The sequence below is a fragment of the Argopecten irradians genome, chromosome 5 (genome assembly GCF_041381155.1).
Source record: "Argopecten irradians isolate NY chromosome 5, Ai_NY, whole genome shotgun sequence".
Classification (NCBI taxonomy): domain Eukaryota; kingdom Metazoa; phylum Mollusca; class Bivalvia; order Pectinida; family Pectinidae; genus Argopecten; species Argopecten irradians.
The window spans coordinates 46,921,648-46,945,334 of NC_091138.1; the positions used below are offsets into that span (position 1 = coordinate 46,921,648).

General features: G+C 37.4%; 1 protein-coding gene across 1 annotated transcript; it reads right to left on the reverse strand.

Annotated features, from left to right (window-relative positions):
- Positions 1–6,665: 6,665 nt before the first annotated feature.
- Positions 6,666–20,870, reverse strand: LOC138324059 (protein qui-1-like). The gene is made up of 12 exons (XM_069269071.1): positions 20,805–20,870; positions 19,805–19,844; positions 19,434–19,486; positions 18,943–19,022; positions 17,678–17,715; positions 17,055–17,177; positions 16,216–16,418; positions 15,662–15,826; positions 13,679–13,865; positions 13,053–13,207; positions 8,344–12,330; positions 6,666–8,024 (listed from the first exon to the last, which is right to left on the reverse strand). The coding sequence occupies exons 2-12, from the start codon at positions 19,827–19,829 to the stop codon at positions 7,800–7,802; spliced, it is 5,241 nt and encodes a 1,746-aa protein (XP_069125172.1). The 5' UTR covers positions 19,830–19,844; positions 20,805–20,870; the 3' UTR covers positions 6,666–7,799.
- Between the last annotated feature and the right edge of the window lie 2,817 nt (positions 20,871–23,687).

Here is a 23,687-nt window from a genome sequence, read left to right on the forward strand (position 1 = left end):
ACGATCGTACACAGATATTTCTATGCTCTTGACATGGATGCTGCAATCCAACGTGTCAGTGACAATTGTCATCGTTGTGCATCTCTGAAACATGCTCCAACCTTCGTGCAGACTCAAACTTCCAGCGTTCCCTCCGGTAACTGTAGGTAGCCAGTTTGCAGCTGACGTTATAAAACGCGAAAGACAGCTCATTCTTGTAGTGCGCGAATGCGTAACGTCGTATACAGAAGCCATGCTACTTGAAGACGAACGTCGCGATACCCTCCGGGATGGCCTTATTCGCTCGTGCATTAACCTTCGTCTAATGGACGGCCCGTATGCCGTCGTGCGTACTGACTGTGCTCCAGGGTTTCGTGCTCTTTTCAACGATGAATATTTGTCCCGTCATTGGATATCGGTAGAGCTAGGAAACGCCAAGAACTGCAACAAAAATCCTGTCGCAGAACGTGCTGTTCAGGAATTGGAAGAAGAGATACTCCGACAGGACTCGTCATCACGATCGGTATCTCCCCTGTCGCTATCCTTAGCAATCAACCGTTTGAATTCGCGTATACGAAAGAGCGGTTTATCATCCAGAGAAATGCTAACACAACGGGACCAATTCTATAATAACCAAATACCCATTAACGATGAATCTCTGATAGCGCAAAAGCATCAACGGCGATAACTCAACCACTCGTATAGTGAAAAGTCCAAAGCACCTTCAGGGCGACATCCCGTCAGTCCGGATATACATGTCGGCGACCTTGTATATTTATACAGTGATAGAAACAAGTCGTCTGGCCGTGACCGATACCTCGTAACGCACGTGGATACAATGTGGTGTAACATTAAAAAATTTGTGGGAAATCAACTTCGCGCTGCATCTTATCGCGTCAAAACGTTCTGACTTATATCGTGTGTCTACCACTGCTGATGAACGCATTAGGTCTCCCATGGATTCGCTCGCACTCGTTGATATCGATGATAATTCTGATACCGACACATCGCCGGCCAACTCGCCACCGCAACCTCCAGACATACCTAACGTTATATCTGTTCCTCCAGCTCGCGATACGACTCCAATACTTTCTCCTGCTGTTGATGATGTTCCTACCTCAGATAGTAATCAGCTAGCATCAGACACGTTTGAATCGGACTCTCTAACCAATGATTCCTTTGACTTTGGTAATGATGATGATGATCTGACTCCTTCGATGGAACCTCCAAGGCGTTCTTCTAGACCATCTGTGACCCCTCGGTACCTCAGTGACTATGTTCGGTATTAGTTAATGAGTTTCTCTGTTAACATTTCATGTGTTATATTTATTAGTTTCTAGTCAAGTTCAGAGAGAACGTTATGTTTACAGTAATTGAGCACTTCTAATAGCTTTATAATGTATACCTAGTGATGGTTACATTGTATGTACTGATATTTGAGAGACTGTTAAATCTGATCAGTCAAGTGAATTTAAAGTTTTCTAAGAACTGGAACTTTGTTTAAAAAAAAAGGGTAGCGCCAGTAAATATATAGCGCTTTAATTGTATTCCGGATATAGTTTACCCGGTGCCGTATCCGTTTGTAACGTTTTACGTCACCCTCTCTCTTTCCGCCTGTTTTTCTCTAGTAAACAACATGTGTGTGTAACTATGGCTTCCTTTTGTTACTTACTGGCGCTTAAACATTTGTGCATAACACTATTGAAATTCAAATATTTCGCAGGTGTTTTGACTATCAAATGCGGTAACAGATATCGATCGAGTTAAAGGCGTAATATCATTACGTTACATGTAATCAGTACAAGATTGAGAACGTCCCGGTGGGTTACCGGCGAGATACATATAATTGAGAACGTCCCTGTTCCGAGATAATAACATTAAAGTGACTCAACTACAGATATGTTTTCATAATCCACTTATACGAAATTGATTTATCAAGGCCAGACAAAACAAAATGTACGATGACTTACAGAAAGCAAAAATAAATAAACCAAACTTTTGTTTATTTGTTCTGTATGTATTAAAAGCAGTTAAGATGTATACGTACTGTATATAGCGTTTTTTTTTGCGGGCGCATATATTCGCGGTTTCGTCAACGGAACATACGCACGGTTTTTAATATCGCGCTACAGTGGTTCCTCTATTTGAAACTTTAACATTTTTGACATAACACTATTGAAATTCAAAATATTTCGCAGGTGTTTTGACTCCACGGCTTTCAGAAAAACCACAAATATAAAAAAATAATCCCCAGAAAAATCATCCGCTATTCAGTATTACATTAAAAGGAACTCAACTTTACACATATTTTTTTTATATTTATAGCATTCAAGTTGGGGATTAAAGAATATTTTATTTATTTTGTACATGAACGTCTTGGAGGGGGCATTTATCCCACTGAGAAGGGTCTCGCAACAAACTGGGAGGACCTGGAGCAGTTTCTCCGCAATACCTTGAAAGAACTACGAGTCAAACCCGAAGAGCACTCAGTCCTCCTGACTAAATCCGTGACGAATACAGAGCTCAACAGGGAGAAGGATGTGCAGGTCCTGTTTGAGAGGTTTAATGTTCCAGCCGTCTGTTTCGTCTATACAAACGTCTTGTCTCTCTATTGTACAGGGAAGATTAACGGCGTTGTGATGGAATCTGGGGCAGACATGTCCAACTGTGTGGCTATTCACCAAGGATACACCATGTTAATTTTCGTTCTATCCACAGACTTAACAGGTAAGCAAGTTACAAATTTCGTCTCACAAAAACTCTATCAGTCTGGTCTTGATTTCGAAACTGTCGACGAAATCAAGAAAACCACAACTGGTTTGGCATCCACTGAGGAAGACAAAAGTTTACACTTCCAGATGGGAGCTCCGTTAATGTCGTCCCAGATGTACATAGAGCTCCCGAGATCTTATTGGATTCTTCCATTACCAACATTGACACAAGAATTATTCCACAAGTCATAGTTGACTGCATCGAGAAGATCCGCGCCAAACATGGCGAGGATCGGACAAAAGAACTGTATGGAAATATTGTAATTAGTGGAGAAAACACTGATTTTGATGGATATGCTGATCGCATACAGGAGAAAATAAAATCCAAGATGATGGGTGTAAATGAAATACAAATGACGATGTTGTACCGTACTAAGCTTGAATCGGAGGTTCGATCTTGGCCAGTCTGGAGGATTTCAAAAATCATGTTTTTACCAAAGCACAGTTCGATAATGAGGGAGCGAAGGCCATAGGGGGCAAATTCTGATTTAGATAATGTGCACGTTACAGTAATTAATGTATGTGCTTTCTTCTTGGGAGTTTCACCAAAATAAACAATTGTATGATATATACTTAAAATACAGTCTAAATGTACAGCTAATTGGTTACAATTTTCATTTTAAAAACAAAGTTAACAATTGTCGATTTCTTGGATTACCTCCGGGATCATTTTGAGCATGGAGTGTGGAGTGGAGTTGAATGCTTTGTGAAATTCATTGATGTTTTAAATAATTTACATGTATTTTAAATAAATAATGAAAAATGTATTTTTAGCCCAGATGGTTGAGGCTATTCAAAAATTTTTAGCCCAGTATGGTGGGCTTCATATTTCTCAGAAAGTACTGGAGGGATCTTTCTCAAATTTCATATGTAGGTTCTTGTAGAGCCCTAGTTCTGCATATTACATTTTGGGACTAATCGGTCGACAAAATGTCCGCCAGGCAGCCATCTTGCATTTTGATAGTTAAAGTTTGTTACCGCTATTTCTCAGAAAGTACTCAAGGGATCTCTCTCAAATTTTGCATGTATGTTTCCCACGGGGTCTAGTTGTGCATATTGCATTTTGGGACTAATCGGTCGACAAAATGGCCAACAGGCAGCCATCTTGGATTTTGGTAGTTAACGTTTGTTACCGCTATTTCTCAGAAAGTCCTCAAAGGATCTCTCTCAAATTTTACATGTAGGTTCCTCAAGGGGTCAAGTTGTGCATATTGCATTTTGGGACCAATTGGTCAACAAAATGGCCGCCAGGGAGCCATCTTAGATTTTGATATTTAAAGTTTGTTATCGCTATTTCTCAGAAAGTTTTGAAGGGAGCTCTCTCAAATTTTACAAGTAGGTTCCCCTTGGTGTCTACTTGTGCATATTGCATTTTGGGACAAACCAGTCAACAAGATGGCCGACAGGAAGCCATCTTGGATTTTGACAATTGAAGTTTGTTACCACTATTTTAAAAAAGTACTGAAGGAATCTGTCTCAAATTTCATGTGCAAGGTCCCCTAGGTCCCTGGTTATGCATTTTGCATTTTGGTACCGATCGGTTAACAAGATGGCCGACAGGAAGCCATCTTGGATTTTGACAATGAAGTTTGTTACCGCTATTTCTCAGAAAGTACTGAAGGGATCTGTCTCAAATTGCATGTGCTGGTTCCCCTAGGTTCTAGTTGTGCATATCGCATTTTCGGACCGATCGATGAACAAGATGGCCGACAGGCCGCCATCTTGGATTTTGATAGTTGAAGCTTGTTACCACTATTTCTCAGGAAGTACTGAAGGATACTGTCTCAAATTTCATCTGCTGGTTCCCCTAGGTCCCTGGTTTTGCATATTGCACTTTGGTACCGATCAGTGAACAAGATGGCCGACAGGACCCCATCTTGGATTTTGACAATTGAAGTTTATTACCGCTATTTCTCAGAAAGTACTGAAGGGATCTGTCTCAAATTGCATTTGCAGGAGAATCAAATTGCATTTGCACGTTCCCCTAGGGGTCTAGTTGTGCATATTGTATTTTGGGACCGATTGATGAACAAGATGGCCGATAGGCCGCCATCTTAGATTTTGATAGTTGAAGTTTGTTACCACTATTGCTAAGAAAGTACTGAAGTGATCTGTCTCAAATTTTATATGTAAGTTCCCTTAGGACCTTATTTGTGCATATTGCATTTTCGGACTGATCAGTCAAAAAGATGGCCGACAGGTAGCCATCTAGGATTTTGATAATTGAAGTTTGTTACTCAGAAAGTACTCAAAGGATCTTTATCAAATTTCATATGTAGTAATATGTCCAGCTGTAGGAAAAGTTTGAAAAGCAGAGAAAAGATCCCTCTTTATGTTTGTCAGACATAGATCATTCTTTGGTGGGCGCCAAGATCCTTCTGGGATCTCTTGTTTATTTTTTTAATTTGTCACATTAGCTCCAAATCGCATCATTAATTGCCTAACATTATGTTCGGAGGAGGTTCGCCTTGAAATGTTTTTCATTTTCTATTTTGGTACATTAGCTCCAAATCGCATCATTAATTAACTAATATTACGCCCGATAGAGGTTTCGCCCTATGATCCGTGTATTTTTCTTGAACAATGTTTTATTGATTCATTGAAATATTAGTGTGTGTAATTTAATTAATTTTGAAACATTATCCATACATGCATGTTGTAGTTTTTAGCCCACCATCTTGAGATTTCTTCAAATGTTATTAAACACTAGGCTGTAATTGATCTTAAATTGGCAATAGGTCATAATTGAACTTACATTTGAACTCGAATTTATGAAAATAATAATATGTACAAAAACCAAATCTACGGAAAATCAAATTTACAGTAATACAATTATTGCCTTCCAAAGGCCATTCAGTAAGTTTATGAAAAATATTCATAAATATTAATTTTGTTTATAACATGTCTTGTATAGGGTTGTATCGTTCCGGTTTTAAAGCTTAATAAAACAGGAGAAGTTACTGTAAACCAAATTCTTTTCGCGTGAGATTTACTTTCGCGATTTTTGCGATCAATGTCAATTCATGGCAGTTTATCGTCGCAAAATACTTTTTATTTTTAAATGATATCGAAAGATATTCAAATTCACTTTATCAAATCCGTTAAAAATAATTTTGATTCGAAAATAAAAACACGAAATTTAGTTGCCGCGAATGAAGATTGGTTTACATGATGCTTTTATCATCATCTGATGGAATTGAAAATGTTGTTTACATGATGCATTGGCAGATTAATCATCATCAATTGATCCGAAGAGAAATTGGAAAATTTAAGGTACTAGTTCAAAAGCACTTTCAAATTTTCACAGAAATTGGAAATTGGAAAATTTAAGGTACTGATCGCTTTATGTTCTTGGTTTGACTTGATGTAATGAAATAATGAGACATTTTTTTTTTTGGTTTGGGTCAAGATTATCGTTATTTGAATTCTGGTGTTTGTACTTTGTTATACGACTTAAGTTTGAAGAACCAATGAGTAATGTGTACTATAGTTGATTTGAAGAATGATCAGAGAAGAAGTCGGATACGGTATGTAGATATACTGACACATGCATTGACAGTCAGGGTAGCTAACTGCCGGCTTTTCGGTTTTCCTGGAAAAATCCACCTAGAATATCTGAGTTATGTAGAATGTTTTATTTTATAAATATTTCAGATCAGTATTGTTGTCTGATACCAACATAATGTTACGAGTGCTTTCTTGCATAAATCCACGGGCAAAACGAATTTTAAAGATTATTGTTAAGTAGATTTTCGTTCAGTAAATTACATGAAAGTTTGTTTTTTTTCTATTCCCAGGAAAAAAATTATATGTGCATTGTAGGTGTCCCTATTTCTAGTTAAAACACAAGTACTTGTTAGCTAGCCATAGGCCAATATTTGTCAATATCCGATAAAAAAAGAAATCAGACATCTATTACTTGTAGGGTATTTAATTATCTAATGCTTACATATGCCTCTGTGTCAAATTTTGCAGGAATTATTTACGAAATTATTGCGAGGCCTTCGAAAGGGTCATTTACTGACCGTTTGAAATGAAAAACTATGCTTTATGTAAAGTTTCACAAGGGTGTTAAATTTCGAGAATTTGTATGAATCCGATAATTTAGTGAAATTAAAATCCCGCGAATATTTGACTATACAATACAGTGTAAATAAAAATTATAAACTTTTGAATAAATCACAAAAATCATAAAGGTTTGAGTATGGCAATGCGGATATTATTTTTTCTCAAATGAACAAATATTGATATCAGACAATAATAACATGTTTATAATATACGAAAACTGTTACAAAGGTAACAAAATAATTGCAATGTAGTTGATTGTGGTTCCGCAAACACAAAATATAACTGTTTTGCATTTATACTACTGTAAATACATAAAATATCCGTTGTGTAATAGCTACCGTTGTTTCCATGGCTGCTGCAGAACATGAACCATCAGCTAACCACGAATATGTCTATCCACGAAATAATATCTAAACCACGGAAAAAAGTACTCACGAATATTATATGTTCTACATAACTAAACTACTAGAATGATAAGCTTCACATTGTGTGCTGGTAGATTAAGAAGAATCTTATTTACAGTGTGCAGACATCAGCCGAAATGTTCAGATCATCATTCTTACGTGGAACTATTTGCTAAAAAAACACTAAGGATAGCAACACCTTACATAAATATTTTCAATTGTAACTTTAATTCTTTAGACCTGTACTAACAACGGACATTGCATTTCTTTCATCTATCTTCATGGTATTGGTTTTATGAGTGTAATGTGACCACAACACTTATAACAGTTACAATGACCAAGGGGAAACTACTAATAAACATCTTCACATGCATTTTCATCGGTATTTTTACATGCAATACATTTACCTACCATGGTAACATATGAAATTCTGACGTAACTTAGTAATTACATGTTTAAAGTCCAAGAATCCATGGTAGGTAGTGGTACTTCATGAAAAATTCAAAGAGCACTGGTAGTATCCATAGTAACAATGATCACGTCGATAGCAGTGTTGGTTCCCTGAGAGTCTGTGTGATTAGCGACCGGTATGGAATGTATAAGCCAGTATCCTAGTGACCTCAGTTCCAATGGAAACCACCAGGGTCCGAGAATCGGCACTAAAGCACATGCTGGTAACTTCATGTTTGGCTTTAATACTGAACACTTCCTTCCCAGTGCAGACCTCCCAAATCTTGATTGTGTTGTTGCGACATGCTGAAGCCACCCATTCACTATCCGGTGAGAATAATGTCAGTATGACCTATCAAAGCAAGAAATTAGGTTAACTCCAAGTGTGAAAAGAAAATCATAACACTAACATACATTACGAGCACATGACGAAAATACTGACAAAATCTCTTAAAATCAAACCCAAACTGTAAGTCCTTATATTTTCATCCAAGAAGAAAGAAGTGTTTCAACAATATGCAACTTTCTTAAAAAGACTTTGAAGTCAGATTGCCGTCGATTTAGAAATACCTAGATTATGACTTCAAAAATTTAAAATGCAAGGATACAAAACCAGTACAACATGAAACAAAAACCGAAAATATATCACAAAACATGTGTTTTCTACTTACCGACGTAGCATGTTTTGAACACGATGACTTTTTCGTGATTGGTTGCCCCGTCTCGGTGCTGAATAAGAACACATAGCCTTCCTCTAATCCTAAAGCCAGATGCTTTCCGTTACTGCTGATGACCAGAGTTATCGGTGTGCTGTTGACATCTTGTGCCAGCCATTCCGGACGGGTAACCATTCCCTTCCTTTCCACTTTACTGATCTTCTTGTCACATTTGCCAGTTGGGATATCCCAAAACAGCACCCAACGCCGAGTTGTAATCATAGCAACGTTGCCCTGAAATGCTTCAATGGCTTCTCCCAGTTGTGCATACTTGGATACAGATCTCATACAATGGACCAGTCCGCCTGTGGCCTGGGTAAGATCTACGGCGCTAAATCGGTGGCGGCGGGGTTTGCTGTAGAATAACGATTCTTCCTTCTTCCACGATGCCTCTACATCTTTGTAGTATTCATCCGTGACTTTGATGCGAAACAAAATATATCTACTGTTCGCACTAAGACTGATGTCAATGGTCTCGTATTCGGGAACACTTTTAAGGTAGAAGGTCTTCCTCGACTGTCCGATTTTGAGGTCCATGACGTCAACCATGAGTCCCTTTTCTTTCTGACAAAGAATGCACATGAGTGAGCGGTCTTTGCTAACAGTAAAATCAAAAACACATTTCGGAAGGTCACAGGCAACTGAACTTTTCCCATTTGTTGGTTTAAATATTTTGATATTCCTGCTGGTTTTATCTAAAGCCACACAGCTTTCATTTGATATAAATTGGATCTTATCTCCTCTAACTCCAATGTCCACTTTGGATTTTAAAGACATATCAATGAGGGACCAGATGCTTAGAATATTGTCCCTTGAAGCCACAACAAGTTCTTGACTATCAAGACTGATGGCAACACCAGCCACATTGGTTTGACCCAGTATGCCACTGACATCACTTCCTTGGTTTTGAGACTGAGCAGCATTTTGTAATAGCGCAGGTATGGACCATGTTGCTAATACCTTGTTGGTGCAAAGGGATATAAGATTATCGTCCAAGCAAAAAAGTCGATGAATGCCAGATTCATGAGCGGCAGAAAATGTTCCAAAGTGTTCGCATGTTTGTATGTTATGCAAACTAATTTGTCCCTGGGAGTCTCCAAGCATTGCTACTCCGTTTGACCAGTTAACGCACAATCCGGATACTGGTTTGTTCGTAGACATATCATGTAGGATTGTCCCTTTTTCCCAGTTCAGTACAGTGACCACGCCCTTTTGTGACAGGACCGCCGCTAGTGGCTGTTTCCTGGCAACAGATACCTGAGTCATGACATCCGGTAAAGATAGCTCATTTACAACAGTGAACTCACCTAGTTTTATTGCCGTCAGTTTACATGCCATTTCAGTATTGGATAGCCCAACAAGATAGTCCTCCGATATGCCAAAGCATACCAATCCATCTGTGAATGAGAAAGGTATTTTCATCAACGTATCTTTGGATTCTTCTGAGGCTGGGAAAATTTGCAGGAATCCGTTGCCGTTCTTTGCTTTTTTTGTCCCTCCATATTCGCCTGTGACAATGACAGCTGGGCTATCCCAGACAGTGCACATCAAATTGGTAATGACACCTACTTCCTCTGACAATCGTATCAATCTCAATAGCGTCATAGAATTGAGGTCGATCAGTAGAATGGTTCTATTTTCAAATAGGATAGCCATGTACGAAGAGTCGGTGTCTAAGGTCGACATGACATGTTTACTCTCTGCCGACAAGTCAGAGGATAAGTCTATCAATTTCTTACTAATTGTGACTTTCTTCGATAGATTCTCCATGTTTATTTGTCCGTTGTTGAGGTAATAAACAGTCTTTCCTGTTCGGTCTAAACATGGTACCAATCCTTTGCTGAACATTTCGGGGAGACATACCTGTTGCTGATCTTCAGTAATGGTGTTATACACTACATATACACCATTCGTCTCTTTGTCCGATTCCTTACCACTTACCCGTAACAGGACTGAATCCCCACCGATCGCTATGATGTCTTCACATCCCTTGATCGAGTCTTTCATTGCATTTGATGTATCGGTACCAAGAGCCATACACGCATATTTCGGAATCAGCAAAGGCTTTCTTTGCGATTCTAGATGTTCCCTTGCAACAGTCAACAATCTATCTAGATGCGTTTCCCCTTCTACCCGAGATATTTTGGATAGCAGACTGATGGCAATTTTTTCCGCGTTGCTGAGATCCTCTACTTTGCAGGTAGAAAAGAAATACTTGAGCTTCTGAACCTCTTTATCATCAGTTCTTGCCGCAAATAATGCGAGGTCATCAAGCAGTATAGCTAAAGGAAAAGCTGCGATTTTAGCTTTCAGAAAGTGAAAATTGCAGAAGCACCTTTCTTTGGCAAGGTCTGATGAGAGCATCTCTTCAGCATTATTGATATAGTATGGTAGACAAGAAAGCATTCTGACGTTCTTGCTCACCATAGCCTGTGGTGTGATCTGTCGATCAGCGTTTGGTATTGTCTTTTTCCTCCACTGAAGTGGTATGTTCCGTTTGACAGAATGGAACATGAAAATTTCGGAGAAATTCTTATGGAGTTTCTGACCATCCTTTCCTTGTGTGTATAAGGCACGTCCTACTGCTGTGAATTGTCGGTGATACCAGTTCAATGTATACTTGTTGTGGGACCGTCTCTCAACAAGGTATTCCTTGAGATCGTAGCGAAGACGAGCCCAAATGACTGGTGGTATACGAACTATGCCCTCTACTGGAGGATCGTGGTACCGGTACACGTCGTTAAGAGCTTCGTCATCACAGGAGAGGACGTCTTCAATTTCTGTTTCAGAGGCACCGTTCAGGGCAATTGTGATGTACCCAAGAGCATGGTTGGTCAACACCTTCCCAAACTTTGTTTCCATGTTTTGAAACAAGTGTGAGATAGCACTTTGCACGGTGTCAGCCAGAACGTGCTCCTGCTCAGATGTGTACGACTTCCACTTGGCTGCTTCGTCTAACAGCAACTTAAGATAGAGTGGTCCTGGTCTCTTGGTGAAGAGGGACATTAGATATTTAAGCTGGCTGTCGGTCAATGCTCGTTTTCTCTGACCTAGATATTTACTTACGATTGCCGTTCCTGTTTTCAAGGAAAGTTCTGGAACTGGAATGTAGCATTTGTCATTTGGGAGGATATTTCTCAAATTGTTCAGTATCCCATGTTCTTCTGGTAATGTGGACAGAATCAGCTTCATATTGGCTGGCAAAACTGTAGGTAACCATGCCAAGGAATAGGCATTGTAATCTGGCGTCAGTTGGTCCAATGAATCAAGGATAATGACAATAGGAGCTTTGATGGCATTGGCAGCCCGCCTTAGAAATCTTGGCAGAAACTCCAACAAATTTTTCATGGTCTTATAAGTGCCTGGATCCATTATAATATTGGCAATATCAGCCAGTTGTGCACAGACACCAAACAAAACATTATATATGTTGGTACTTAAAGGGCTTGTGCCGATAAAGCGGATGACTGCAACATGTTTCTTCATCTTGAACCAGGTTGACAGATTTTTCATGATCATGGCCATGATGGATGTCTTTCCTGCCCCTGAGGGAGCATGCAGAACCAGTGGCTTGCGTGATGTGTCAGTAAGAATGTAAGATTTCACATTCTCTAGAACATCGTCCTGTCCACAGAATGTCTCACACTTGGTGTTACAGAACTGTAGATGATGGATCAGCTCGGCATAATCTGTGTACCATTCGGACCAGCGGATATTTGGTAGGTAGTCGTACATCCCATCCTTAATCAGTTCCTTCATATCAGACAGGAAGTCGTTCCAGAACTGCTCGATGTACTTGGCGTGGTGCTGATTCGAGCTTGGATCGATACCACCAGATACCCAGGGTGTGCCGTACTCACGTCGGTTTAAGCCTTTCAGTTTCTTCTTAACTTTATTGAACAGGTCATTCTGCAGGCTAGCGATCTTAGAGTCAACTTCAAGCTACAAAGAAAATATTGATTTTTCATACTAACCAACAACTTCAAATCAATGAATATTACAGACTTATTTTTTGCAGCAACTATTTTACGTTTCCACTTTCCATGCCTCATGACATTTTCACAATAATTTCAGTTTGCAATTTAGACTCATATGGTTTTATTGTATCTGTGCTGGATGTATTTTTGGAAGGAATGATTTTTGAGATTTTAATGGCCAGTCAGATTCATAAACATCAATTTTACATGGAAATAAGTTGGTTTATAGCAATTTGTCTCTTTTGCAGAATCCATTGAGATTGCAGATGGTGAATTTCTGCAAAGTTTATAGAAATATTCTTGTCATACTTGAATACCTCCAATAGGTAAACCTTTTTAGAATAGACACATTTCATTGGAAATAATGAGAGCAATTGGTTTTCATAAAAATTGCAAATCATCAAACTTTTGTTGTCTGCACAATCTGTGCCTCATTCTATATAGGGCAGAAGTGCCATAGATTGGTTTCGAGATGCATTCAATTTAAATGCTTTTATTCTGCAGTAAAATAAAAAGATGAAATTTTTCAATAATGGTACATTGGGTGAAGTGAGTTATTTTTGTTCCTCAAGAAAAAATACTAATCTGTCTTTTTCTGTTTTAAAAAGATAAGAATAACCATTTCTTCAGTGGAGTAGCAATGTTTTTAGATTTAATATTCAAGACATCAAATACATAAGCACAAACCTTGCCATTGTTGTCTTTAATCTCAATGTATCGTTTGATATCTTTGTCTGTCAGAGACTCGTTGTTGAGCCCGGTAAATGTTCGGGAGTACACGACGGTGTGGGCGACTGGATCCACAACATCTAGTAAGCCTTTCTTTATCTCAGTCTCTGTCACTGAAACAAAGCCAAAATAAAACAGTTTATTAGAGATGGCAGGTGTAGTCCACAGAGGTAGATAGAGTGGTGCCTTTTGTCCTTTGTCAATTTTAAAGTAAAGGTATATTTTAATATATTCATCAATATTTTATGCATATAAAATATCAAAATATGATTATGGGTAAAAAAAAAACAATTGACAAAATTACTTAATGTATATACTTAATGGACCCAAGAAAATAGAGTAACAGAAGCAGATCAAGATGAAACTGAAACAGGAAATTAAAATGTTTTTAATCTTGTCTGAAAATCTCTTTGATTATTAATAAACAAAATTACTTGACTGTATAAAGACAATTAGTTAAATTTGTACCAGAAAAACTGATAGTATTAGATTTAATTTTTTATAAAATAAAATAGTAAGTCATTGTAAATTTCAACATGAACATGGATACTGTCAGTGATCCTGTCATAGTCAGCTGCTCTCACCTGACTGGTAGTATCCGTGGAGGGCTGCAGGAGACATCTTCCCAGCCTCTGAAGCAGATTTGGCGGCCCGTCTGAGGATAAACTGTAGCTGTTGGAATGTCTGCTGCCAATTTTCTGCATCTTTGGCCCGTTTCTCCTCACATCCCGGTGAATAATCACCAAAAAATGTAAACTTAGATCTGATATTCTGTAATGATGATAAAAACAATTAACACATGTATTCATTTTGGAAATCCAAAAGAAAATGTCAATATTTTCATGGTTTCAAGTAAAACTCTCACTAAAGTTGCTGATATACCTACATTATTTAATCAACAGTGCACTGAGGGTGCTGAAGTTCTAGAGATGCCAAAGATGAAATCTCACCAAAAAGGAGTGTTCAAAGGTCAGAAGTTTGCAAGGTGTCATTTTTCTATGTACTTTTTCATCATAATCATGGTCACCGGTACTCATAATTAAAGGGACAATTCAATAAGGGTAATTCTGTTACATAACAGCGTAGAAAAAAGTGACATAAGTGTATTGTTCTACATTCCTTATGAAATATATATAACAAGAAATATCGACAAATTCCACGACATTGTAAAGTATTTTGATTGATACCATTGAAATTGCAAATCGTTGATCAATACGATTAAGCAGGAACAACATGTATATACCCGAGCCAAAGTCATGTACGTTAAACAAATGCAATACATAACCATTGAGGAATTGATGAACATGCATCTAATAAGGTAAACACACTACGGTTAGAGCGATTTGAGTAGTTCTAGACAAAAAGTACTTAACTACACTGGCAAGGGTCAGGTTTCGGCATACAAATGACCCGACCATTTTGTGTAAGGGTGGACAGTAAGCGAATTTGAACATTTCATATACATTTCACTGCAGTGGGCTTTTCTGGCATATTACGGTAAAATCAATTAATCTAAATTCTATTAGAACTGGTTTGTTTCTGAAATATGTACACATTTTAATGTACACTTAGACTAAATTTTCCCTTTAAGAAATCATACTAAATAAAGTTGAACAGAAAAAATGCTTTACTTTTTGGTACAGTTGTAGTTCAAGCAAATGTATATTTTCATTGACATTCCAGGGCCGTTTTACGTTTGATATTAATTTTGTTAATTAAATCATCATCCCTGAAATTTCATAATGGACTGGTCTAATCTTTGTTTTAGAACAGTCTAAATGTGTCTTCAGGGGTGAATGAGTTATTCTTTTATGTCCTGTATATTAACCTGTAGTACATATTATGGGGGTGGGGTATATGCACTGCACACTTACCTGTAGTACATACTATGGTACTGTGGGGGTGGGGTTGGGTACATTCTGTAGGGATGGAGGTTAGGGTTGGGTTGTACTGTACACTCACCTGTAGTACATACTGAGGGGGGGGGGTTGACTTGGGGGTTGGGGTTGGGGTATATGTACTGCACACACAACTGTAGTACATACTTTGGGGGGGAGGGGGATGAGGTGGTACATGAATTTTACACTTACCTGTAGTACATACTGTGAGGGGTGGGGGTGACTTGGGGGGTTAGGATTGGGGTATATTTACTGCACACTCACCTGTAGTACATACTTTGGGGGGGGGAGGGGGATGAGGTGGTACATGAATTTTACACTTACCTGTAGTACATACTGTGGGGGGTGGGGGTGACTTGGGGGTTAGGATTGGGGTATATTTACTGCACACTCACCTGTAGTACATACTTTGGGGGGGGGGGGGGGAGGGGGATGAGGTGGTACATGAATTTTACACTCACCTGTAGTACATACTGTGGGGGGTGGGGGTGACTTGGGGGTTAGGATTGGGGTATATTTACTGCACACTCACCTGTAGTACATACTTTGGGGGGGGGGGGGGGAGGGGGATGAGGTGGTACATGAACTTTACACTCACCTGTAGTACATACTGTGGGGGGTGGGGGTGACTTGGGGATTAGGGTTGGGGTATATGTACAGTACACTCACCTGTAGTACATACTGTGGGGGTTTACTATTGTCGTCCCTCTTGTACCAGGTGTGTAGAAGTTTTGTATGTTCAGGGTCGGTCGTGTAACTGGACAAGAGTATGAAGTCTTCAGATGATAACTCAGAAGGGATTGGGCGGAAGCCATATCGGGAACCTTTTATTAGCTGAAAGACACACATTGCATTGAATTTTATAGGATACAGCTTAATCCACTTGAAGTAAACTTTGAAAATTTCCTGCATATGAATTCAAATTATCTATCAAAATCATGCAGTTTGTATTACAACCCTCATTACAGAGGCACACAAAGGATGAAGAAATTTGAGCAGTCCAAGAAATTTGCCATGTATGGATTGAAACATAGATTTTGCCTTAGAGTGAATTCCTTCAACAATTTTGTCAACGAGTGGATCACTAAGGTACTGTGTGTAAATTGACAAGGTACAATTTTGGTAATCTTGCTGTCAGATATACAGTGAAAGTTTTTTTTCTTATTTCAGTTCCCATTGATTTAATATATAAATATCTTATGTATACATTACGTTCTACCTACCACAAAATTAGGTCCCAGAGAAATTTTTTGGCAGTTTTCCACCTCTAGCAGACAAATCTTCTCCACGGAGTGGTCATTCTGACTGTCGTCTGTCACTCCCCATCTCATGTCTACCATCTGAAAGTCAAGGTCATGTTCCGCACAAAAGTCTCGCAGTTTTGGTGTAGCCTCCCGAACTATTGCATTTCGCTCTGCTCGCATGTCTGAAGAGGATTGTGCAAAAAAGAATGAATAAATTATGCATCATCAATGAATTTCAGTTGCTAATTGGTTGAGAGATGCCACGCTCTCAAGAAATATGACATGCCTTTGGTAAACCAATTGTCATGTGTGCCTACCGCCAGAGCAATAAATGCATATTACATTGTATTTACTTTTCAAATAATAACAGATCTTGAAACAGAAGAGGCAAACTGAACACAACTGCATAAGCAACTGTTTCAATGTCAGAAAATTTTCATCAAGACAGGAAATGTTGGAAATATTGTGAACTATTTGGCTTGTGAAGTGGCTGCTACAGAGAAGTTGAAGAAATGAATGGCTCACCATTCAACACAAAATATACTTCAATAGAACTTCCGGAATTAATAGAATCTTTCCCTACCTAGAGGGTGTGACAACAAAATCACAAGGGTTGGACGTTCACGAATTACCCCTCGGGTTGTGATTTTATTGTCACACCCTCATAGGTAGGGAATGATTCTTTTTCTCCCATATGCAAAAGAAAAAGAAAGAGATCATAGCCTAAAAGTAGCATTTTCACCACGACATGAACATGGTTCCGTCGTCTGCACGTCAATATTGATGACGTCATCGACGCTGCATGCAACGGTCACTACCTGAGAATGTTGAGCTGAGGAAGATACGGACGACAGATCTGGGAATACTTGGGATGTTGTCAAGTTGTCCCTCCAGCATCTTTTCAAATTGCTGCTCCGCCGCCTTGTCATAACCATCTTTAGCTGTAAATTCATAGTTAATATGACACATTAACAAACCTATGAAACTCTCAAATCATACATTTCAACATTAATCTGACTAGATATCTTCTTGGATAGCCACCAGCTTCTAAACAGTGAACCTGCTAAGATGTTACTTCAATATGGACATTATAATGAATCCTTGTAGTTATAATGTGCAAAGGCCGGGGCCTGAACCAACGGAGCGGTCACCCATCCAAGAGAAGGTCACCCCCGATGTTGTTTCATTACGGTAAATAGATACCAACACTCAGCTACACTCAGCCACACTCAGTCACACAGCCACAAAATCTAGCTGAAATTCCTATAGGCATGAACCATCACATGGTTTTGTTTAGAATGAGTAAGAACATGTAAAGGTAGCCCTCCAAATCAATCTAATTATAAAAAAAATCTATTTTGATGATAAGTTAATCACAGGCAGTTGCTATCATTCATCGTTAAAGAGCATTACAAACCTTAAATCTACCCACTCTACCTACCTGTATTGCTGGTATTCACCTCTGTCTTTTCTGCAATCCTGTCGAAAACATTAATGATTTAATATTACATGTAAAATGAAACAGATCACGGTAAAAATAAAGGAGATTTGAATTTGATATTGTCTGAGTTCCTAGACTGGCATTCTACTAATAAGCTTTATCTTGTTGAAGATGACAGCTTATGTTCAGGCCCTGATTTCTCAAAACAAAAATGCAGACTTACCGGTAAGTCAAAAGTTTTTCCAACTATGTAAATTATATGAAAAAAATTGATTTGAGTCAGATTTTGACATTACCAAATTTTTAAATCTTAAAACTTAAAGAACTTATTCTGCCTATGCATATCTTGTAGAGTTATCTGCCCTTGTGGAAAGGTATCAATTGTGATGATGTCATCATTTTGTGAGTGCAGTGTACATCATTTCCCCTGAAAAAGGTGACATTGTGCTCATGGTACCATGGATAAACTACCACTAGCTACCTGCATGGGCAGTATCTATTAGCAAGGGCAATTAACTCTGTTATATACAAATGCAGAACACCAAACTTAGTGCATTTCAAAGCTTGAAATAAAGACTGGCAAGCTATATTGTAAGAGTAAGGAGTAAGTGTTGTGCTTGACAACACAACTAGGGCACAGTATCTTGCCAATCTTCACTCCGCCTCTCCTTCATACACACACACTCATTTCTAAAAAAATAATTAACCCTTTTGTGACATTAATTGCGACAGTAATATTGCTACAGTAATATAACATTTACAAATCAATTTCTTTGGCTTGACTCTACTCTAAGCATAAATGAAAAGTCTTACAACCTTGATATTAGTCCGCTAAACTAGCCTATATTATTAGGTTTTTTTTTGTTTTGTTTTTTTTTAATTTTATTTTGCCTAATATATAGACGATATATTAGACAACAAAAAAATTAAAAATAATAATATAGGCAGGTTTAGCGGACTACCTTGATACTTGATCCATTAGGAAATGTTACTGTTATATCCACCCTTGGAATATTTTATGGCAAAACAAAAGGTAGTTCAGGAGAAAAAGTCTGACCAATCACAGGCCTGCAGAGACTTCCTTTGAAGATTAAAATGACTGCAACGCTCAACTTCAAAGCCACATATAGTCAACCTCAGTGTAGCTGTATTCAAATATTTTGAGAACTGGTAAGTGAATTTGAGGCCTGGAAAAGTGGGATGGGGCACTTATATTGGGACAAATATGCTAAATATGCAAGTTCAAAGGTTGAACATTGACTTACTTTGGCTTGACCTGGACTGGCTTCTTTCTTGCCTTATTAACAGGTTTAGGTATTGGAACAACACCATTCTGGGATTTTGCCTAGACAGAAAAAAAATCATTAATGATCTGAACATTTAGTTAATGTGGGTTTTTTTTTTCATTTCAATAAAATAAGCAATGATATAAGATAAAAAAAATTGTATAAGATATTTCATATACAAGTCACTAAAGCCTAAACAATCAATTTCATCTTTTAAAAGTAAAGAATATTAAACCTATTGTAAATGCTATATAATTTGTATGAATCTATTTTTTTCATTTTTTTGTCATCATTTTTGTACCAAATTAATTTCTAGAGTTTTCATGGATGTTTAATATACTGCTTTCCCTTTTTAAATTTAAAAAAAAAAAAAAAAAAAAAAAAAAAGTAACTACAATATTCGAGAGTTACATGTAGTGTTTATCGAACTTACATATCTGATGAATAAAAAATCCAAAAAGTATATATACCTTAATCAAATCAAAGGAAGAGTCATGTCTTTTCACTGGCACTCTTTTGGAATCTGGAATTAATAATATATTTTCTATGTAAATATTTATTTCAGAACACAAGTTCTCCTTGAACCGTTCAAAAGTTCATGAGTGCTAACTGCTCCTTGACACACACCTTTAAATGTTTGAAACAATCAGACATTATTTAACTCTACTCTTTTGAATTTTTCATGATTTTTTTTCAACAAATTTTCCTTAAATATCTTGAATATTTGCAGATTCCAAAGATACTATTTGTATAATTTGCACATAATTAATATCCTTATGCTATGCATTGTTGATGTAAAAACATATAATTAACCATGGATACTTATGACAGTTGTATTTACTTGATGGGGTACTTTTAGAAGCCATCTCTTCCTGTTGTCTCTGTAATAAAAAGATAATATTGGTAATTGTTCTATTCGACCAAATAAGCACCCCGTCCCTATAAGCGCCCCTCTCCCCTTTTGAAGCCAAAAAAAAAAAAAGAAAAAAAAATGAAACTATAAAAACTTTAAAACTTTAAGGTTTTTCTATTTGATTGCTTGCAGTAAATTTATGAATGCATGGCAAGTCCAAATTTAGTTCTTTTAAGTCCTTATTATTTTCAATTTGTGTCCTGGGTGCTTAGTGGGTCGAATATGGTACAAATAGAAATGTACTGTATAGAAACTATATACAAATGTATACTTAATATGTACATGTACTTACATTTGCAAATACATGTGCTACACTTTGTACAATTATGTACTTTAAAAGCATGCTGTAAAACATACAATAACTTCTAATGTATGTAGACATTCATTTTACATGAACAAATTGTATAATGCTGGTACAGTATTGTATTCAGTACGATATTGCCATCATACTGGATGCGAAAAAATATCTAAATAAACTACATATACTGACTATAAGAATGAGAAATTATGTAGAAAATGAAAACTAAATTGATAGTTAGTGGAAATTGTTTGAATAGAGAAAGAATTTATATAATGGTTTAACAATAATAGTTTTCATGCAGACTTAATTTGGCATTGTATCAAGTTAGCATAAAACTATATTATATTTAAGACCTTGAACACTCCAAGTCACAGTGTAAACATACATATTGTGTACGTCTCCAAAAGTCTCATCTACCAAGTTTCTATATTTGTACATGTAATACACACGGAATGTATACATACATGTACAGTACAGTAGTATAATGTACACAGATGCATTTACGTTAGGCTATGCAACAGTATCCTACTAATTCTCGCGTGTCATTACGGAAGATTTCAGATGTGCACATTTGTATCAATATAATAGCATTAGGGATGTCCATGTCACAACATTAACAAGAGTTACCTATATTGTCAGCCGAGAGGCAACGGCCAAGTCATATATGTAGCATGCAGACATGTTTGTTTGTTTACCCGAGTGACAGTTAAGGGGAGATAACTACCGCAATCAATAAAGATCGAAAATATAAAGCAAGAGCGCGGCTCCTTGCTATAGTAATATTGTTTAACTAGAATTGGTTTTCTCGAATTCTATTAAGTTGAGAACTCTATTTTATGGTCATTATTTAACTTTTAAGGGTTAAACGGTATTCTGCTGTTCGCTTGCAATAATTTTAGCAAGTAAAACAATTATGCTTGATACATGTATATATTTTTTAAATCTCGCAAAAAACATTATCTGGAGATGTTATAAATACATGCACAATGTACATTGTACATGTAGGCCTGACGTTATGATTATCAAATTATACATTGTCTACTGTTATCTGATGTTTCTGTTCGGTGAATCTTGCATGCATATTATATATATACTAGTAGATCTATCAAAATACACCAACATGAATAAAATGTTTAACTGCACTACACAGACACACAAATATACATTTGTGTGCATGTCCCGGAAGCGAGAAAGTTTAATAGTATAAATTATTTATTATTACAAACCTGTTTTTAAAATCGCGTGCATGTAATTAATGAATGAAATATCCTTTCACATGATGACATAAACCATTGTAGATTTTTTACACGTTTAAAATTTTGAAAGGGGGAAACACTACCACACAATTAATTACATCAGAGATTTAAATAGTACTATATAAATCTCTGATTACATCAGATTGACACACAGTGAAAGTGCCCACAATCCTGGTCACGGCACCAAAATTGAACCCCAATGCAAGCTAATTGTTAGACAGTGTAGCTTCGGGCTAGTGGCTGGTACAATTCACGTTGAACTTCCCTTTTCTTGTTTCATATTGTGCATATCGATGAGGGCTGAATACATTAATTGCTCTTTATTTGTTTTTGTCTTACGTCATAGGAACAACTATTGTCATTTATCCTGCAACTGTCCCACATACTGACCGATAACTACTGCCGGTGTAACGTTGAAAATGGACCCCGTTGAAAACTGACCTCGGGTCATTTTTCAACGTTGACAAATGACCCCGAAAACCGTTGAAAACTGAACTTTCAGCGCACTTTTTACACGACCCGTTGAAAATAGACCCTGTTGAAAAGTGACCACATAAGAACTCGTTTTTTACACAACAACACAACGTACGACACCACAACACCACGAAACCACACAGCATCACACAGCACAGCAACACACCAACAACACAACAACACTACACAACAACCCATCATACCACACAACAGAACACAACAAAATAACACAACATCACACAACACAACATCACACAACATAACATCACACAACACAACAACGCATCACACTAAACACAACATCACACAACACACAACCACACAACACAAGACAACATTACACAACAACACGACACAACATCAAAACAAAACATCACACAACACAACACAACAGCACACAACACAACCACACCACAACACACAACCACGCAACAACAATACAACAACATCCAACAACAACACAACAACACTACACAACACAACATCACACAACACAACAGCACATCACACAACATAACACAAATACACATCACACAAACACGCAACAACAACAACACAACAACACCCAACAACAACACAAAACACCACAAAACACAACACATCTCACAACACAACATAATATAACAACAAAACATCACACAACAACACATAACACAACACACAACACAAAACAACACACAACCACGCAACAACAATACAACAACACCCAAAAACAACACAACAACACAACGACACACCAATGACACACAACAAAATAACATGACACAACCACACATGACAACACAACACAACACACAACAACACCACACAACATAACAACACAACACCACACAACAACAAAACAACACTCAACAACACCACACAACAAATAACACACAACACATAAACACAAAACAACACATCAACACATTACAACACAACCATACGCAGAACACAACATAACTGATCCATACGCAGATACATTCTTGTATTGCAGGGAATAAATATATATCAACAATTACTGAATAACTGACAAACGTAAAATCGTCGAAAATATAATCATAAAAAAATCATTAAGAAACAAATAAATAATATCACATAACTATAGTTTTGTAACACTATCCACTGGTACTAGGAAGTGAACACCACATAGTTCAAACTTTGCATGCAGTTGATAACAACAATTCTTTTTTTTAACTTCGTTACCACAGTGTTATATAGCAATTCCTCAGTTTGAGAACAATTAAATTATCATTATCTACACGGACGAACAAAATGACATAGAAAAATGAAAGTTTTGTAGTGCCGTATTCTCCATAATAAACATACAGGCACCTAAAATATCTAAATGAGGTATTTGTTAACAATACCAAATTTCAATTCAAATCGAGGTGATTACGTAATTTAAATACCATCACAGAAGGGTCGCTTATATTAGGAATGGCGATAACAGAATTCGAGAATTATGTTTGGGTAACAGTTATATATGTGAATGTACTAGGGTCATATTTCAACAGACCATCCGTTGAATAGTTTGCCAAGGTCATTTTTCAACGGTCATTTCTAACAGACCTGCCGTTGAGAATTGACCCTAGACACTGTCAATTTTCAACGGCATGTTCAATTTTCAACGGCATTCGGGGTCCGTTTTCAACGTTGAAAACTGACCCGAGGTCAATTTTCAACGGAGGTCCATTTTCAACGTTACACCGGATAAATTTGTGCTGTATCCGTCAATACGATATGCTTTATCCGTCAATACGATCACGTGAATTTGTTCCATATCTGACTATAAGTTTTC